Here is a 21,092-nt window from a genome sequence, read left to right on the forward strand (position 1 = left end):
TAAAGAGTACCCAAATACTTCTTCCAAATTCAGAGAGTCCTATTGTTTTTCGGGCCTGCCTTATTCTGACCTCAGTATTACCTGATTGCTGGGGTCTAGGGACCGGAGAGACCGGGTGGCACACTGAGGGTCAGTTACTTTGTCATGACGGACACATCTGTGTCTCTCTGTTCAGTCTGATTCTCTGACCGTAACCATAAAAACTTTCCTCTTCTTTTTTCCCTTAGGCTTCCTTCAGTAAAATTCCCATTGGATTTATCCCATTGGGACAGACCAGTAGTTTGAGTCCTACCCTCTTTGCTGAAAGTGGAAACAGAGTCCAGTAGGTTGTCAATGTGGGGTAGTAGCGTTTGTGAGTGAGTGAGCCTGGGAACCGACAGCTCATGTGTGGATGATATGAAATTTTTGTTTATTTTTCATTTGGATAGCATGGAACCACAGATCATTAAGAGGAGGATCTAGATCAAAGTACAACCTTTCAGTTCATTGGGAGTTTCCCTATAGGGTTCTGGGACCCCGGTGTTCTAATACCAAGTGCCCAGATCAGGTGTAGAGATGAATACTGATGTTGTTCTGTCAGTTCTGAAGATAGCATCCCCAATCCAAACTGTCTTTGTGCCTTTATTTTGGAAGATTCTCTAGTGAAGTCAGATTTGCACTGATTATTTGTTTTCTTTAAAAATATATGATGACAAATAGCAAGTCCCTTGTGAAAACAGAACGGGTAGCCTTGGCTTCATTATCTTGATAACATAAGTAGCTAGAACAGGGAAATAATAGTTAATAGTCCCATCCTTCAGGGAATGCCTAAAGTGGAAGGCAGTATGGATAAATCAGCCCGGAAAGCACTGTAGCCCTGGCATCTAAATCAAATTGCGGAGTCTGACTGTCTTCGGGCGTCACGCAGATTGTTGTTATCGTTCTTTCTCGAGAAAGTGTTATGTAAACAAAGCTGTAGTCTTTTAGGAAGATAGGAATCTTGAGTTTGAGTCCCGGCTTTGACAGCGGTAAGTAAGTAGTATGGTCGTTCTAGTATAATCGTTCGCAGGCTCTCATTGTCAGTCGTCTCATCGTTCATGCAAGCTTTGTGACGCACTTGGGGGAGGCCAACAAAGAAATACTTGTTGGAGGTATTGATTAAAATCTTCGTACAACATTTTCGGTTATATAACCTTCTAACATCATGACAATGGTAATAGGTGATTTTCTGTTGGGCTTTTTTTTTTCCTGCTTTGGGATATTGATTAGGTTGGTTTTTGTGGATTTACTTTTGCTGTTAGAATTTTAGGAGTCATTTTATATCTTTTAACAATTCTCTCTATATATATCATAAAAGTCTTGGTCCATATGTCAGACACAAGGCCTCACCATAGACCTACCCATATCAGTCTTTGTCAAAACGGCTCCTGCTTCAAGCCTTCATCTTTTGGGGCTGTCCGCTCTTCACCAGGCATCCTGAAGCCTCATGTGGCATTTCGGTTTGCCAGGCTTTTTATTCTTAGTTTAGAATTTCTGAGGGGCAATGGGTATAACAAATAATGAATTATTCAAACATTTTTGCTTTTGTGAGATAAATTCTATCTGGTTTGGGTCTTGGTTACCTTAGAGAGTTAGTCTTTGGCTTTATGTCAATGTAGATGATTTGAACTGCTTCCCCAATGTTCCCAATATGTCAGTGATCCAGAGGGAGACCATGTTCCTTAGAGAACGCCTTGCCTAATCCCAAAGCCAGGTAGGCGCAGAGTGGCTGCCCACAAGGTCTTAATTTCTGGAAGGTCTTTTGTTTTGGGGGGAGCTGATTTTCCCTGGGTTAAGCTAATGTTGTTGCTGCTTCTATTTAAAATTTAAAGATTTATAAAACTTAATTTATAAGCATGCCCCGGGGCTCTGAGGTAATTAAGTAAATCTGCCCTGGGTTCAGAATTTTGTAGACCTCTCAACATGGCAGATGCCTAAGGCCATTTGAAAGTACAAGGCTTTGCTTTTTGCACTGCTGTCAAGATTTGTTGTACCATAATTACTACAGGAGAAAAAGGAATCTTGCATTTGGAATGTTGTGGGTAAATAATTCTAAAAAATAGCTGGTTGGTGCTACAGTGCTGCTTTAGCTAGAACTTTCAATTACTGCTGGGGCATGATAAATCTGTAGTTGTATTGTAGCTGTGTGCTGCCGTATAATTTTGGGAAAAAAATGAATATTAAAAGGCTTTTTCAGTTGCAGCGTTTTGTTGTTGTTGTTGTTTTTAAGGTCAGTTTCTCAAAAGTGCTTCCTAAGCCCTCACAGTACTCAGTACCACTCAGAGTCAGTGCAGAGCTCTTGGATCCTTTCTAATAGCTTCCTTCAGAATTAATGTATTCCTATCAGATTAATCTCAACTTGGGATCATGCCTCTTGCTTTCTCCTAGATTGAATCTCATTTTCTAAACTGCTGCTTACTTCCCAGATAGCATCTGTATTGGAGGGAAAAAATGGGGTAAGGATGTGTTGATAGAGAAATATTGGAAAGTAAAATAGGCTGTTTCTTAACCTTGGTTTTGCTTACTACGGAGCCCGGAATGCAATCTAAGTGTTTGAGTTGACGTGTATATTTGTCTTAAATTGTCTTAAATTGTACCCAACGTTGTCAGAAGTGCTGATTCCAGTGGTTGCAATTCCTGACTTAGATGTTTTCATGTTAAGCCTGGTCACGCCCGAGGGGGAGGCCTGTTCGCTGTGGGGTTGCCCTTTGGTACGGCCGCAACTGCCTTGCCAGGTGAGAAAGTACACCCTTGGAGCGAGACCTGCCGCTGAATTTCGTGCCACAGGCTTTCTCTGTCGTCTTGAGAATTGTACTGAATCACTCCGAGCCCTGGTTTCTTTCCCTGCCTTTATCAAATGCCCCAAAACAGTACTTACTTCAGAAGATTGTTAAGTTAAAATAAGGACTTGTTAGGTAAACAGGTAATTATGCTTGGTAACTTACTGGATACGTTGAAGACCTTATGCCTATTTATTGATAATTTAGTATGGAAAACAGTAGATAACAAATAGGGTGGCTGTACAGTTACTGAGACCAATTCTATAATTAAAACGGTATAAGCCAATCGAAGAGAACACTCTATTCTCTTGCTGTTTCACCTAAGGCAAAACACTTTTAAAGGAAAAGACATTTTATAGATATTCCAGTTAGTAACTATGGAAAGGTGACTTTTTATACCAAATTGACATTATTAACCAGAACTGTACAGAGCAGAATAGATTAGGAGAAGCCATATTAAACAAGAAACTATACTTTTTTGAATGGAGAGTACAGTAATTTCTAAGTGACTCCTTTCATTTTTTTAATTTTCTTTTTTAAAGATTTTATCCATTTATTTGACAGAACACAAGCAGGGGGAGCAGTAGGCAGAGGGAGAGGGAAAAGTAGGCTCCCTGGCAAAGTAGGGAGCCTGATGCAGGGCTCTATCCTAGGACCTGGGGCCATGATCTGTGCCGAAGGCAGATGCTTAACCAACTCAGCCACCCAGGCTTTCCTAAGTGACTCCTTTCTTATAGTTGTATTTAAGTGCTAGACACAATAAATATTTTACTTTCTTAGTAATTACTATATTTTCTAAAATACAACAATAAAGACACTCTAGTACAAACAGTGCTTTACAAAAACATGAAATACTTAGGGATAAATCTAACAAAATATGTGTACAATTTATATGCTGAAACTATAGAACTTTGAAGAGAGAAATCTAGAGAACAGTGAAATGGAGAGATATTTGTGTTCATGGGTTTCAAGACTCAATATTTAGATGTCTCTTATCTCCAAATTGATTTCTAAATTCAACACAATCTCAATAAGAATTTCAGAAGACTTTTTATAGATACGGACATGTAGATTCTAAAATTTATATGGAAAAATTAAGGAACTAGACTACCCAGAATAACTTCAAAAAAGAATAACAAAGTTTGAGGGCTTACCCTGATTCCAAGACTTATTTTCTAAAGCTACAGTAATCAAGACAGTATGGTATTAACAAAAGAAGAAATGAATAGATCAATAGAAGAAAATGTCCAGAATTAAGCTCACACATATCTGGACACTTGATTTTTTTTTTTTTTTTTTGACATAGGTGCCGGGGCAATTCAGTGGAGAAAGGGCAGTTTTTTCAACAATTGGTGCTGCAGTAGTTAGCTAAGCACATGCAAGAAAATGAACCATATGTGTAAAAATTAACATGAAATCGGTCATAGACTTAGATGTAAAACCTGAAACTTTAGAGGAAAATCTTTGTGACTTTGAGTTAGGTGATTTTTTGTCATTTTGTTTTTGGTTTTTTTTGTTTTTTTTTTTTTAAGATTTTATTCATTTTCTTGACAGAGAGTGAGAGAGCAAACACAGCAAGCAGAGCACCAGAGTTGGGGGGAGAAGCAGGCTTCCCACTGAGCAGGGAGCCTAATGCAGGGCTCCATTCCAGGACTTTGGGATCATGACCTAAGCTGAAGGCAGACACTTAACTGACTGAGCCACCCAGATGCCCCAAGGCAATGATTTCTTAGGATACAAAAAGCAGAAACCGTAAAAACAACAAAGAATAATTTTGGCTTTAGCAAAATTTAAAATGTTTGTTCTTTGAAAAAAGTGTGTGTGTGTGTGTGTGTGTTTTAAGATTTAAATTTGAGAGAACATGTGCATGAGAGACAACACAAGCAGAGTGGAGGGGGAGGGGGAGAGGAGAAGCAGGCTCCCTGCTGAGCAGAGATTCCCAGTGACAGGGGGCTCAATCCCAGGACCTTGGGATCATGACCTGAGCCGAAGGCAGACACTTAACCAACTGACCCACCGAGGTGCCCCTGAAAACCATTGTTAAGGAAATGAAAAGACAAGCTGCAGACTGGGAAAAAAATATTTGTAAGGCACATATCTGGTAAAGGACCAGTATCCAGAGTATACAAATAACTCCTTCAACTCAATAATAAGAAAATAAACAGCCAATAAAAGGGCAAAATATTTCAATGACCCTTCACCAAAGGCATAGATGGCATATAAGCCTATGAAAAAATGTTCATCATTAGTCATTGGGGAAGTGCAAATCAAATCCACTATTAGCTGTGTATGTTAGAATGGCTTAAACAAACCAGATGGAAACCTTAGGTCAAGTGCTGACAAATACACAAAGCGATTAAATCTCTCCTATTCCTGGTAGAAATGCAAAATGGTACAGCCACTATGGAAAGGAGTTTGGCAGTTTCTTTTAAAATTAAACATTTGAAGGGCGCCTGGATGGCTCAGTGGGTTAAAGCTTCCGCCTTCAGCTCAGGTCATGGTCTCAGGGTCCTGGGATCAAGCCCCACATCGGGCTCTCTGCTCAGCGGGGAGCCGGCTTACTCCTCTCTCTCTGCCTACTTGTGATTACTTGTCTGTCAAATAAATCAATAAAATCTTAAAAAAAAAATAAAATTAAACATATGAGCAGCAATCACACTGCTAGGTATTTACCCAAAAGAAATGAAGTCCTATGTCCATACGAAAACCTATACATGAATGTTTATAGTCACTTCCTTTGTAACTGCCAAAAACTGGGAATGGTGCCAGCATCCATCAACTGGTGAGTGGATAAGCTGTGGTAAGTCCATAGAATGGAATACGAATATGCAATAAAAAGAAACAGTCTTTAAATCCATTCGGCAGCATGAATGAATCTCATACTCATGCTAGCAGTTCTGAAAAGCTAAACTGCAAAGCCTTCATATGTTTGGTTTCAATTTATGTGACATTCTGGAAAACAGGAAACAGTAGTTGGCCAGGAGCTGGTGGTGGGGCACGTGGGTTGGCCACAAGGGGCCTTGAAGGGACTTTCCGAGATGTCATAAATGTTCTATGTCTTAGTGGTGTGATGGTTACAGGAGTGAAAGCATTTGTCCAAAACTGTAGAACAGTGTGCCTAAAAGGATGGAATTTGCTATGCATAAATTGTATTTATATTAAACTTATTCTTTCAAACATAGATAATTCTACTTATGTGAATAAGGGCTAGAGAGGAGCTGTTAGTTGTTCCTCAGTGTGGTTGACATTGATAGGGACCTTCCTTGGCGGCTCTTTCTCACTGTTCCTTCTGATTATCTACTGACCCTCATACTCCACCCTTGAAACTCATTCATTTGGGACAATTTGAGTATCAGGAAGGCTAATGACTATAATGCACTGAAACATATAAAACATATTTAAAAATACTTATGAATACATAGTGATACTTCGGAATAAAGGTGAAAAACTCATTGGTCCTTTTTAGAGGCTCCTGGGATATCAGCTTATTATTTTGAAAATTGGTGAAATTAAGAAATCGAACATTTACCCTGATTTTCTCGTATGACCTCTATTTTATGGTACCTAAATCAATGATGAGGGAAAGTTTCTCTTTATGGACCAGATGATAAGTTAGAAGGAATGATAGGATTGAAAGATCACCATTTTGCAACTCTGTTAACCAATATAGCTATTGATTATCAGTGGTTGCTACTGTCACACACACAAAAAAGCAAAGAGATGCATCTACTTACTGGTAGAAGTACACACCTCTGATGGAAGTACACACTGCTACCTTTGGAGTATTTTTGCCAAACACACCAAGCTGAATCAGATAGAGATTTTTAGGAAATGCAGGGAATAGGGACACATGTTAATACCAGGGGAATGCAACAACAACTTAGTAAGACAACCCATTTCTTTTTTTAAATTTAATTTTGATTTTTCAGTTTCCAAGCTTCATTGTTTATGCACCACACCCAGTGCTCCGTGCAGTGTGTGCCCTCCATGATACCCACCAGCAGGTTTACCCAACCCCGCACCCGCATCCCCTCCAAACCCTCAGTTTGTTTGATCTCAGACTCCATAGTGCTAGAGAATTATACGGAAGGGCCTATAGGCTCGTTAGGGTAAACAGTGACGTTTCAGCGAAGATCTGAAGGATGAGACAGACTAGCCAGCCAAACAAAGAGACAGTGCGTAAGTGACCGGAGGGGTGGACAGGCTGGGCAGGGAAAGTGTTTGATGTGGGTTGACTTATTCTTTCTGCTGCAAGAGCAAATACTGTCTGGCCACTTGTTGATTTAATATTTCTTTGGCTGACTGTTGTAACTTAATGTGTGTCTAACCTGGGATCTAATTAGAGTATGAACCCTAGAACTGCTTTTAAGCTTAGCATAGTTTTTTCACATGCCCAGTATGATTGTCAATGGTACCAGGTTTTCTTACCTATAGACTTTTTAACTGACGATCAGAATGTAGGTAGGAATAGTCTTGTGTCTATGAACGAAAGTACAGCCATTAAAATTACATCCTTGTAATCCTGGGAAGTCAGAGGAATAGGTCTTGGGTTCCAGATTATATTTTGCTGAGATAGTTCAAATCCTATCCCTTAGTTACCTTTTAGGTTATTAGAGTCAAATAATATTTTTTTAGCGCTTAAATTTCTTGGAATGAATGAAAGATGCTCTTAATATTAAGTATCATATTTTCCAGTGATAAGAGTTAGACACAGAGTAGAGATTCAATAGTTGTGAAGTAAACAAATGATTGGTGCCTTGTATAAACTTCTCTTTGCCAAAGCCTTCCCTTATATTTGTATCAGTAATTTTTAAATAATCATTTGTTGTGCTGTCTGGGAATATTTTGAAGGAATAGGTCTTTTTCCCGACCTATTAGTTCTCTGGGCAGGAGTGTGTGTGTGTGTGTGTGTGTGTCTGTTTGTGTGTGGTGGGGTGGGGGTTGCTGTTTTTCCACACATGATCATCTCTTCCCTTTGTCTTTTTAGACATATTACAGATGCCACCCTTGCCATTGTGAAAGGAGAGACTGTTCCACTTGATGTCTTGCAGATCAAGGTAGAGTCTTTTTTTTTTCAGAGTTTGATAAAATTGCCAAAGTAATACACACATACATGTTGAAGAAAATATGATGTAGCAGTTCAAATGGGATTACAGTGAAAATAATATCCTTTCCTATCCCAAGCATTACTCTCAGAGAAGAAGAATTTACCTGTTTATTCTAGTTGTTATCACTAGAGAATATGCTTATGATGCTACTTTTTAAAATTTTGTTAAACATCCCCCCCACCAAACCTAAGGGTTACCATCATAACCATGATCAGGTGTATAGTTGATTGTTAGTGTTTAGTCTATGATATTGCTTTTTGACTTATCAGTTGTAGATTCTAATCCTTGACCTCTTTGTTATAATTAAGAATTCCTATAGATCTCCTCTCAGTATAGTGTCACTATTTTTAGTTCCTCCAGTGATTACCTTTGGACTGCATAATTTCACTGTCTTCTGTGGTGGTTTGGGATGGTAGAAGAGCCAGCAATACGAAGCAGTGACTGGGACGGTGACGGTTGGCATGGTGGCCACCGCTTGCTCTCGTGTCCCATCCATCCTTTGGAGGGGCTTGTCTTTGGAATTCAGGTTACTTGGCTGTCCTGCAGTCTCAGCTCCCTCTCTGGTGGGGTCAAGAAAAATTATGATTTTGTAGATTATCTGGCTTTTTCTCATTTTTGGGAGGGGATAATGTTCTTTGGAGTGTCCTACATCCTGGATGGGAGCAGAACTTCCCATATTTCTATTGGGTTGTTTAACATTTTATTGATTTGTAGATGAACTCATGAATTGTTTTAAAAAAATATTTTCTGGCTATGCCCACTGAAAGGGCTTAGAAGCAATGAGACCCCACAGTAATGGACACACCTGGCACTTAGATTTTGGTCTTGAAATATTGTTCCCTAATAAAGGAAACCAGGACTCTGTGAAGAGAGGGCTTTCAGAGACAAGGTGAGAACAGAGCCAAGAGCTACTCAAAAACTAATGGAAATAACCTGAAAATACATAGGAGCTCGCCGATGGTATCCACCTGGCCAACTGTGGGACAGTTTGAACATCCAAAAGAATAAAAATGCTAATGGCTTATAATGCAGTAAATAAAAATGAAGAATCTGTGGGCCTACAGTTTAATATTAGAGAATTTCCAGCTTGTAAATGCAGAAGAAATTATAGTTATTATTTTGCAATCACTAATGAAATGATTCAGATAGAGATCATCAGTGGATACTAAAACCATTGGTTAGAAGGTTATCGGAGAACATATATCGACATGGTCTTAAAGCATCACAGGTTACTAAATGATTACTTAGGGGAAGACATAAGGTAGAGAGACCCAGGATACAGCATGTAACCAAGTGATCAAACCTAGCATCACCAGTAATGGGACAGATGGACAGTATCTGCCTCCTCATGTGATCTCTTGAGAAGGATACAACATCACCTATGGAGTTTCTTGCCTAAAATGTCCACTTCTCTGAATCTAACTGAAACAATGCTGAGAAGAAAAGTCTATCAAATCCAAATTATAGGACATTCTAAAAACAACTGTTGGCTGGCCTCTTCAAAAATTTCAATGTCCTGAAATCCAAGAGAGGATAGAGTCTTTCAAGATTAGGGAAACTAAAGCAATATAGTTAAATCCAGTACAAAATCCTAGATTAGAAAAATGTAAAGACCACAAAAGATACTATTGGAATAATCAGATATTTAGTTCAGAATGTATATTAGATATATGTCAATGCTAGATTTCTTGAGAATGACAATAGCATTATACATATGTCTTTCCTTGTTCTTGGGAGATGCATGCTCAGATATTTAGGGGTGAGGGCCATGAAGTCTTCCATTTATTTGCAAATGATTTAACAAAACTACAAAAAATGTACACACCCAGATAAAGCCAATAGGGGAAAATGTTGGTGGCTGGTGAACGTAGTTGAGAGAGATAAACAGTGTTCATTATATGTTAAACAATTTCTTGGTTTGACATTTTTGTAAAAGAAAAATTTTGGAAGGAAGAAGACCCAGTAGCCATTCCGGATTCCTGATCGGAATCCTCTCTTTAAAAAGAATTTAATTCCTGGAAACAAACATACCCTCACTATGCAGTAGTTAAGTAACTATTCCTCCTTCATCAACCACGCCCCCATCGCTCCCCACCCTGCCCCACCCACCACAAAAGGGCAGATGCCTGAGAAGTCTGAGTCTTAATGCCAAACAAATTTATAAACAGTGAGCCCTGTCATTTACTCAGAGTCGGTCCTAAAATATACCAGCTACACTCAGGTTGCCCTTCAGAGGCTCCAAACATTTTATATTCACTCAAGTTTCCCTGCTATCTCTGAAAGAAGGTTCCACACTGTGTCACGATTCCGAACTTCAGTCCTGAAATACTGCTGTTAGTTATACAGCATTGGCCAGACGCATGTTTGCAGTTGGTGAACCTATGGGCTTACAGCCTGTTTTCCTTTTGTTCTTCATGGAGTGATGTCTGGACTCCCCACCCTGACGTCACTGGTCATGATAAAAGTGATTTAAATTGCATTGGGTTCTTTAGCGTATAGTAAATCTAAGTCATTCTCACAAAATGGAAGGGCTGTGTGAAAGAAATTCTAGTCTAGGAAGGCAGCACAGATTGGCATCTATGCCAAATTGTTTATTAAAATGTTATTTACCAGAAGAGGTGAGTCAGGCTGTATCTCCTAATAACTAGGTGACTGACGGCTGCGTATAAGTGCGTGAGAAGTAATACACTCCAGGGTAGTTAGGATTTAATTGAAAATTGTGGCTTGTGCTTATATTTAAAAGTCTTATCTCCTCTTTTTCTTTTCTTCCAAATGTACTGATTTTGTGAATTAATGAAACCTGTATCAAATTGGCCACAGGCTCTGTATGTTGATGACACGGCCCAGGAAGCAGAAAACTTCACAAGTAGTTCCTCGGAAGCATTAGCACAGCAGCCTCCACTGTGGCTTCTGAGGCACCACGACGCTGACTTTGTCTTCTTGGTCTTCCTTCTTCCTGGAAATTGTTTTCAGAATATAGAGGGAAGCATTATAGTTAAGGCCTGATATCAGATTCTTCTTTTAAAAAACAAACTCAGAGCCAGTTAAACATAAATAACTGGAGCGTCTCAGAAGATCCAGTCCTTGGACGTTATCGTGATGCTCTGTGTTTAGCTTTTTGCAGTGATCACTGTGCGCTTGTGTCTCGCTTGGACCTCCGGCTTAAGACAAGATGTCTGTTAGTATCTTCATTTGACAGAGTGAAAAAAATGACAAATCATGCTAGACAGAAGTAGAATCTAGATTTTTCTGTCTTATGGTCCATTGCTTTTTGATGTGACTGTTTTGCCCAGGTGGTATCACTGATGGCACCTGGTCCTGTGATTTCTGAAGGCATTTTCCCATGTAGACATCTACAAAGCCTAGTATTTGACTTGAAAGTAATTACTGGAAAGACTTATGGAAGTCTTTCTAGTTCTTTCTTTTTGTTCCGTCAGTTGAATTCTTAGAACCTGTCAACCCAGAACCCAAAGAGGAGGATAGGGTTGCTGGTCGAAGTTAGAATTTCTCCCTTTCTTCTGTCGTTCCTGGCTTTCTTCTGTTAAGACCCTCACTGAGCAAAATCACAGGACTTCTGAATTTTTTCTATTTGTTTCTGTCTCTTTATTTAGAATTCCTAAAATTCCTGGATCAGGAATTAAGAATTACCTACCTAGTTGACCAAAATGGCTTTCTTTTCACTGTCTCTTAAACTTCTCTTCCAACCAGAATTCTGAGTTAGTTTTTTGTTCTGTTTTGTGTTGTTTTGTTTTAGCAAACCATTGGGCCATTTTCTCTTTCCAGGAGGTCAGTGACTTGGGACAACATATCTTCTTTGCTGTTAAAATCTGGCTGTGTGCCTGTCTTCTGTGTCCGCTTTTGTTTACTGACTGTCCATCTGATACTCTTGTCGCCCGGGCCTTCGTCGGGTTAACATCCGGTGGTATTTTGTCTGTCGGCTTCTGCTCTGTCTCCCTGCCCTTGTTCATCTTTCTTGTGCACCCCAACAGGGACCAGTCTCTCCATTACTGACCCCCAGGCCTCTCCTGAACCCTGGGGCTCTGTGCCCATCTGGCTGATAGCTGGGCTTCTCTAGATCTTTCTACACTCATTTCCTATTGTCCAGAGTCCCACCCCTAGCTAGGAGTAGCACCTCAAATCAATGATACCGTGAGCTTACAAGGCTCTGCAGCTAATCTTAACAGAATATTCCTACCCCCCGCCCCCCCAGAGGAAGAGAAAACATTCTTAGTGCAGCAGTTGGGAAGGCTTGAGTACTAAACCAGGACGTGGTGTGACAGTGCATGCTTTAGCTCAGCCTTTCCCGAGGAATATTAGTTATGCAGAATGCCTCCCAGAGAAGGGGTGTAGTTAACAATTCAGGGAAACTGTGTATTTCTCCTTTTGGAAGTTTATAATGTACATTAACATATTAAAGATCCTAAGAAGAACTGCAGTAAACATGTTTCAAACCAAGGAGTTCTGGTCTTTCTCAACTCCTTTCGTCACGGAATCCTCTACCGTCATTACTGTCATTACTAGCTGTGACACTTCCTAGTCCCTCGGGAACACTTGGGGGAAATAGTCCCATATTTCCTGTAGATACTGCAAACTCCCACAGTGCTGCTTCTCTCCCTGACGCTGGGCCACCCTTTCTTCTCTCTTTTCTGTCTCTCCATGCTTCTCAACCTCCCTCAATCTAGGCACTTTATTCTTTAAAATTTAATGTAGTATTAATTTTTTTGATAAAAACTGTTTATAAATTAAATGTTTATATTATTATTACAAACATAAACGTTTATAAATGTTGTATTTCCCCGGCCACCGGTCTCCTTGCCCTCTCCCCCCGAGCCGCACACAGACACGCCTGCTCTGCACTTTCATAAACCTCGACGTCTGTCTGCGTCATGTGAACCGCTGCATTGTGCCGTCATCCTGTGTGTCTGCACACCCCCCTCGCACCGGGAGCTCTTTGAGGGCAGATACTTTTTGTATTGCTAGTCCCTAATATGGGATATGTATTCATTAGTGATGATTCCATGAAAAAACTGGTGAGCTTTCTACCATCTGGATGGTTCCAGGCCCTGCTGTGTTCCACAACATCCCCTTGGCCCCGGGACACTAGCATGTCCTTGCTGTGCTGGGCCGAGGCGCCTCATCAGTACCTCTGTGCGCCGCCGTTTCTCGCCCGAGTTCCCTCCTCCTTGCTTAAGCTGGTGCAGGGACAGAAAAGCACATGTGCTGCTTGGGCAGGTACGCACCGAGGACCAGAGGCCCGTGTCTTTCCTTGTAAGCTGCCCCTATTAGTGCATGATTCTCCTGCAAATCCTTCACTTCGTTTCGGTGTCGTGGCATCAGAGTGGGATGGAGGGGAAGACTTCACGTCCTTTCTCCAGACCAGCATTTGACAGTGTCAAGGGTCCTCCAGTTCTTAATCTTCCACTGATGCTGGTTGTGGAAATCGAACTGATTCTTCCCCCATTTAGCAAGTTCTGGGGAGTCGTGTTCTCACATGTGACAGCTCCGTTTAGAATATGGGCAGAGTCTTGGGCTTTGGCGGTAATTCTGAGCTATGGGAAAAGGACCTTTTACGACTTATATATCTGGATCTATATACACATATACGCACACATAAATTTATACTTTAAGGGAGGTCCATCAAGAAGTACAAGCTCTTAAAGACAGTGGCTCGACTGTGCATGTTTTCTATCTATTTCTTAACTCATAGATTTATTAGTAACTCAGTGATTGTAATATGCGATATTTTACCATAAAGCATTGGACTAAATCCGAATCACTTTTTATTCTGACTTGTTATGACAGAGACCTGACTCTAGTTTTAGATATTCAGGTGAAACATTTTAGAGTACCAGGATTTTCCTCTGACTGGAGAGCTCTTGGACCTCTAAAGAGAATGCAGGCTTAAATTAGCTTTGCCTTGGACGTGTCTCTGAGAGAGGAGAAATTCGGGCCGACTCAGTGACTGACTGGTCAAAGGGCCAGTGTAGTCAGTCACTTCATAATTTAAGTCTGAAGTACGGTAACATGTTCCTGGCCAGCAGATTCATGAGGTCTACTACAGAAAAATTAATTTCATTTTACAGTGTTGTTTACTCAGGTCCTTTTACTGACTACTCAGTTAATTTCTGAGATTCTGAACATCCTTTCTAGAATTTGGTTTGAGGAAAAGTAGGCCCTGAGCATTTGCTGGGTACTTACCTGTAGAGCATTCCAAGTAACTGGAATCCTTAACTGAAGATGAATGTACTTCACTTCCAGGGTGAAAAGGAACAGCCCGTGTTCGCAGTGACCGGCCTTCGATGGGGATCCTTCAGAGACGCCGGCGTCAAAGTTAGCAAGTAAAGCGTTCCTGTACTGATGTGGGATGATTTTTTTAAAACTATTTTTCTGCTCCCGTCTTTGCGGTTTCAATATACAGTGGTATATTACTCTAGGATGAAGTTGGATGGGCCTGGAGGTGAATTACTTATGAATAAGAGAGACAGAGGTTTAGATCTGACACACAGAAAGGCTAGGGAAGCTTCCCGTTTCCTCCACACTTGCCGGCAGTGAAGCGGCCGCGATGGCGTCCGTGTCTTTGGCCATGGTGTCCGAGCACAGGGCAGGCTCACGCTGGCCTGGAGTTGCCTGGCATCCTGCAACCTGTGGGGCCGGCCCTGCGGGCCGCCCAGCCTCATGGAGCTTTTCCAGCCCTGGGAGACTGGCCCTGAGAGGTGTTCTTGTTGAAAGCCTAGTGGATCGAGAGACCACAGGCTGCAGTCGGAAAGAAAGGCGGAACGCCGGGCTGTGTTGGGAGCTGGAAGAAACGGGCCTGTCCGAGGCTGTGGCTGGCTTCCATGAGAGTGGACTTCTGTTCGGAGAGTTCACTGTGCTGCATGAAAATGTTGGCTTGGAAAGCGGCTGTGGGTGTTCTGTTCCGAGTGGAGGGTGGTGCAGGCGCAGGCTTCCCACGGGGGCACTGACTCGGTGCCTGGTGGGTAGTGCTTTCTCTTTACCTTTTTTTTTTCCTAACGTTGGCTTATGATTTTAGTATGGTTTAAATGAACTATGATCAGTCTCACAGCTTTTATCAAGAAGACGCCTCTTTCCCCTCATAAGCTTTCCTGCCACACTCTATGGAAATTTCTCTTACTTGTCTCACTTTGTTATTCCTGCTAATGAGGTTCTCGAGAGTGGAATGCCAGAGGGGGAGGTGCTGTATTGTTTTACAGGCTGCGCTGTTGAACAGTTCACATTGTTTTTATTTGTAAGTTGGCTGTGATTACCTTGATTCCACAAATCACCATATGGTGTTATTTTATTAAAGATTTTATTCATTGGAGAGAGATGAGAGCGAATGAGAGTGCAGAAGTGGGGAGAGGAGATGAGGGCAGAGGGAGCAGCAGACTGGGATCCCACAGCGGGGCTTGACACTAGCGCCCTGGGATCATGACCTGAGCCAAAGGCAGATGCGTAACCAACTGAGCCACTCAGGCAACCCAACGAATCACCGTATGTTTTATCTGTGATCTTGAATACCAGCAACTCGCCAAGAGTAATTGCTTTATTTTCCCTGAAAATGTCTGGTGAGAACAAATTGCTTCGTGAAATGTGTTAATCAACAACTGAGCACGAGCATAGGTCGGCCCCTTTAGGAGGATCTCACACACTTGCCCCTCTTTTGATTGATTTTTGAACAGTGAATTTTAAAATTTTGGTGGTGATTATCTAACACCTCGACTGGGACCTTCCACGGAGTCCCTCTGTGTGCCGTAGGAGAAACAGTGGGCATGCAAGAAATGATTTCCTAGCTGGACATTAGGTGCAGGCATAGTGTCATTGGTAGAGATGAGTGGAACTATGGATAGTTAGGAATAAACTGCCTTTCTCTCTGGCTAGCTGGGAAATGAAATAAATTATTATGTAAGCTTAGAAAAAAATCAGATGAGCAAGGCCCTCATTAGTAACATGACAGTATGATCCTGAATAATACTTAGGATGGCTCCACATTCTTCATTGGATTCCATCTAACCCCCTTATTCTGGCATTCAAGGCCCAACTTGATCTGTCATCAACCCTAATTCCATATTTACGTATCTTTACTTCGAAGTCTTTGCTGTGACTGCTGTTCTCAGTGTTTCCTGTGCCTTTGCTACTCCCCTTGCCTAGAATGACTTCTTTCCCTCTTTTGTGGATCTAAATCTGAGCTGGTTATCTTTGCTCTTGTGCAGACCTGGTTGCCCTGATGATTTTCAGACTAGTGATTTCTTGTCCCTTGACTCTCCTCACCAATAAATCATGATATATATATATATATATATATATATATATATATGATATATATATATATATATATACATATATATATATATATATATATATCATGGAAAAAATATATATTTATATATATATATATTTGTATATCATATATTATATTTCCATATATTTATAGATCAGTTGGCACTGACACACACACACACACACATAGCCATTTATTGTTTTCTGTTACTTTTTTGGGCTTTATTGTCTCAAATTATAAGCCTTCAAAGGCAGGAGTTTTATGCTTTTACTTCTTTTTCCTTCATATACATAGTAAATGCTAAATAAATGCATATTGAGTGGAATCAAATAGGGAGCCCTTAAGATGAGCTGGTAGGAGACAGAGATAAATTTTAAGAGAGGAACCTATTTTATGTCACTTTTCTAGTTCCCATTAGGCATCTTTCTACACTAGCTTTTATGTATTTAGCAGTATGCAGTAGACACTCTTCGTTCCCAGATTTAACATTTCCCGTTTGGAAGCTGCATAACACGAGTAATGTGAAGTTAGGCTGATTTACAGATTTTAAGTGGTGTGCGCGTGTGTGTGCGTGTGCGTCTGTGTGTGAGAGAACATGGTAGACAGGATCCAGTCACTTGAGCATGTGAGTCACACACCAGACCACCCAGCACCTGCGTCTCATTGTGGCTTCATCATCCTCCACCCACTGCCCTTTTGAACGTAGACTCTGCTGTATTCTGTGGTTGAGAGTATATATCACAGTGATACCTGTGAATTGAGAGAGGGAGACGCTGATTATGTATTTCTTGTAAATTGCAAGGGTCTCTCCACTGTGTGCTTCATTATGCACTACTTGACACGACATTGAAATGTAGATGAAAAACTTAACTGTCCTTCTTTGTTTCTGCTAAAGCACAATCCCCAGGCCTCCAGAGCTGGGAGTGGTGTATTCATAGTCCACCCCTTACACTGGAGGTGGCTGTGCAGGGTGTCCGCAGTGGAGGGGCAATTTTAACATGCTATTCTTCTTGAATGATGTCTAGCCCTTTCAGAGTTCTCAATGTTCTAACCAGGTTTTTGTCTTGATCGTTCTCAGATACTGGTATCTCGGGCCTCTAAAAACCAAAGCAGCTCACTTCTTCAGCACTCTTAAGGTAAATGCAATTTCCAGTGTAGAAAGTTGCCCTGTGTTGTTTTGTTGTTACTCTGTGATGTGTCAGTTTGGATTTTTAAAAATTCCCTGCTACAGATATACATGACATGTTCCAAATGGGGGCTCTTTACTCAGAAGCGAGCGCAGGAGGCGTTCCTGTCGCATAAGCCGTCGCCCTCATCTACCAGCTCGTTCCTTCCCTTACCAAACCCGGAGTTAGTTTCTCTTTGATATTCCACTTCCTTTTGTTTATTCACTCACTCTTGCCAGACAAACCTGGAATAGAATGCCTATATCTCATCAATTATTTGTAAGGGTGTCTGCATTAGTATCTGGAAATGAACTGGAGATTTGCATCCGAATGTATGTAACTGAACAGTCTCGTGTATAATAGAGTAGGTTCCACACTGTGCTAGCAAAAATATGGGTCGTGGTTCCTGTCTTGGACAGTACAAATAGGGAATATTTCTAGCGTCAGAGAGCATTCCATCGGGCGCTGCTACTATTGCCTGTCCACGGACAAATGTTGTCCTAGAGAAAAGCTGAATGGTGTATATTAATGAAAATGCTAATAGCAAAGTCATCCTTATCTGTGGATGACATCCTGTGTTCAGCTTTTATGCAAATCAAAGCAGTATGTTCAAAAGTTGGCAACTCAGTCTGAAAATTTGCAGATCAAGTTTGTTGTGAAAATATTGGTTCTGATGTTAATATTCAGAGCGTCAAGTGTTTTTCTAATTGTAAAAGTGATGCATGTCCATTGCAAACATTTGGAAAACATAGCTCCCTTTACCTTCTAAATAAATTCTTGTTGTGTTAAAGAAATGTAAAAATCAAAACCCCTAAGTACTGGGGGTGGCCAGTTTACATGATTATGACCATGAACTTGGAGGACAATGCCTTTCTACACTGAAGGCACACCGTTTTAGTAAAATGCGTTGTTACTCTTGCTTAGGGGATAATTTCAGTGGTGGAGTGGGGGTGCCGTTCGGGAGAGCAGAGTGGCTGTGTGTGTAAGCTGTCCTGTCAGGGAGAAGGTAAACTCTTCCCAGCCTTTCTTCAGCAAACGGTTATTAAATATCTAATGTGGACAGCCCTGCTATCTACTCGGCAGGTTCCTGCCCTCAAGGAGGATCCATGTTTGGGGAGTGTGAGGCACCAGTAAAGCAGGGGCGTGGCAAGTGCTGGGAGAGCCTGTGGAAAGACCAGGTGGGAGCAGTTGGGGGGGTGGGGAGGGCAGTCGTATCTGCCTCAGGGGCAGCAGCCTTCCCAGGGCAGGGAACACTTCTACTCAAGTTTGAATCTACACAGGACTGCATAAAGGGCATTCCAGGTGGAGGAGCCAGGATGTGTGAAGTGGCCGTGATGTCACGTGGTCGGGACAACAGAAAGGCAGGAAGCGGGGTTCGAGGGGTGGGAAGGGAGGTGGCGGCAGTTGGGCGGTGGCAGCTGACTTTGACCATGACAGCGCTGGGGAACTACTGAGTCTTAAGCAGGGGAGAGACATGAGCGGATCTGCATTTCAGAAAAGCTATTTGTCAGCAGTGTAGACAAGAGATTGCTTGTGGGTGTTTAAGGCAAGAGCACCAGATAGAAGATTGTTCAAGTAAGCCAGGGGAGAGGTGATGAGGTCCAAACTAGTTTGCAATCTGGAGTTTTCATGAACTCCGACAAGATTAGAATAGGATCACGTGTGTGAAGAAAGATGCAATTTTCAGTTGGGCACATGGTGCAGACAGACCAGGGATAGCCTGGAGGAATGGAAGCACCTGAAGAGCCACAGAGCTGCCCGTGAAGCCTGAGGGGAAGGGGCGGTCCCCGTGAGAGTCCCCGAGAGAGACCTGCTAGCCAAAGGGAACCAGAGCGTCTCGAAGAGGCAGCACAGAGTCTAAATCAGGACAGGAAGGTGCCCGCTGCATTCAGCAGCCTCTGAAGGTTTGCTCACCTCCCAAGTAGAGGGGCTGAGCCCCCTCCACGGAAGTTAGGGAATAAAGGTAGGTTAAGCCGCACAGACAGCACTTCGAAAGGAAGGAAATAGAAAAGGCAAAAGCTAGTGAGAAACAGGGGGCCAGCCGAGTGTTAGTTTTTATTGATTGGAGAGGGGGCTGTGTCTTTCTACCCTGACACAAAAGCCAAGAAGAAAGGAAAGAGGTGAGAGATATGGAGATGCAGAGCAAGACTGAGTCGGCCAAGCCCAGGCGCGGTGGGGAGGGCGTGGGGCCCAAGGTGCTGGGTCAGCCTTGGACAGAGGAAGGGTGCCTTTTTCCTTGAGAAAGGAGAAAACTAGAACAGAGGTCCAGGTGCAAACAAATTTATAGAGTGTTAGGCAGTTCTCCCTGACGTCCTGATGGTCTCACTGAAGCCTGGGGAGCAAGGTGATCTGTTGAAAATGAGGTGGGTGGTCGTGGTGGGGGATTTTGAAGAGAGATGAAAATAGGGTGCTTTGGAAGGATTATCCAGTGGTACTGAAGACCCGAGACCCAAGAATTTGTCGTGGCACAGGTCTATTGACCCGGAGTATTAGTTGCCCCTCTAATAACATGGGGCCACAATGTGCGATACAGATAGCTAGTGACAGGATTGATCCAGAATAGGGGCTTTTCAGGGCACATGATGCAACACCAAAGATACAGAAGGACCAACAGTGATGGGGAAAAGAGTGACTTAAGGTAATCAGCTGTTAATTAGGCACTGAACGAGAATGGTGTGGTCAGGGACTGGAATTCTCAGTGGGATTGGAAATTTGGTGTGGGGTTGGATCTACAGGGGCCAAAATATAACACCCTTTTCTTACTCTTCTGAGTTTGAACCAAGTTATGAAAAAAAATGCAGGAACCAGGCAGATGGAGATCAAAATACCAGCTTTCTAAATGTCAGCAGGACTAAAGGACATAGCTTAGATAATGCGGTCACAGATTTCTAGATACTCTGAATTGAATTCACCCCTTTAAAACGTCTCCTTTAGGGCAGACACTGCCATAGGAAGCCAACTGCACGAGGAAGCAGTGAGTCCCCACGACAGCCACTTTGGGGGACAGAGGGAAAGAGAGAGGAGCCAGAATTGTTACTCCTTTGTCATTCACCACATGGAAACCTGAGAATAGGGGGGTGGGTCACCCTGAAAGACATACTGAACACAAAAGAATCAGTCAGAAGAACAGAAGAATATGGGATGTGGTTAGAGAGTAGGGCATCAAGCTTTTAGGTTTCCAGGATGAAATAGTTCTGGGTAACAGGAAGAACCAGGATGTGGCCGTGGAAATGGGTAGCCAGGGGGTTAGAGCGCACATCAGGGGCTGAGTGACTAGGGAGTATTTTAATTATTCCTGTGGACACTGATGAGACTGAATTGGGGTATTAAGAAGTAGAAGACAGACAATCTAGAGTCTGAGAATGATGGTCCTTGAAGCCTTGGCTCGATCATGAGGCTAGCCTGAGCCATTCTGGGCTCCGAGTGGAATAGGATTCCGGAAGGGAAGAAGGTATTTGATGCATTTCATTTTTGTGTCACCATCTGTAAACCAAAGATGAATTTATTATGGGATGATTCTCTCTTCATTCGTACTGTTTTTTTTTTTTTTTTTTTTGACAAGTATAAATAGTGGTAGTCTAATTGGACTTCTCTGCTCTGTGTGAGAGCAGTGAAGGCAGCCATTACCCAGTTCCTGGTTTTCAAGACCAGCCTTCAGTAGGAAAAGAAACTGAGGAGTCCGTGCTCCAGAGTAGAGCTAATTCCGTTCCATGAGATGATTAATTCGCTTGCAGGCAGGCGT

At 42.0% G+C, this 21,092-nt stretch overlaps 1 protein-coding gene across 4 annotated transcripts in view; it reads left to right on the top strand.

Annotated features, from left to right (window-relative positions):
* The window catches only part of AGK (acylglycerol kinase), a 72,011-nt gene that overhangs the window by 39,816 nt on the left and 11,103 nt on the right, over positions 1–21,092 (top strand). For all 4 annotated transcript variants that reach the window (XM_004741626.3, XM_045063079.1, XM_045063080.1 and 1 more), the window contains exons 8-11: positions 228–322; positions 7,786–7,855; positions 14,165–14,244; positions 17,263–17,320. In XM_004741626.3, the coding sequence (XP_004741683.1) occupies positions 228–322; positions 7,786–7,855; positions 14,165–14,244; positions 17,263–17,320 (303 nt within the window). The remainder of the gene's footprint in view (positions 1–227; positions 323–7,785; positions 7,856–14,164; positions 14,245–17,262; positions 17,321–21,092) is intronic.

This window comes from Mustela putorius, unplaced genomic scaffold (genome assembly GCF_011764305.1).
Source record: "Mustela putorius furo isolate JIRA1106 unplaced genomic scaffold, ASM1176430v1.1 tig00003845_pilon_pilon_pilon, whole genome shotgun sequence".
Classification (NCBI taxonomy): Eukaryota; Metazoa; Chordata; class Mammalia; order Carnivora; family Mustelidae; genus Mustela; species Mustela putorius.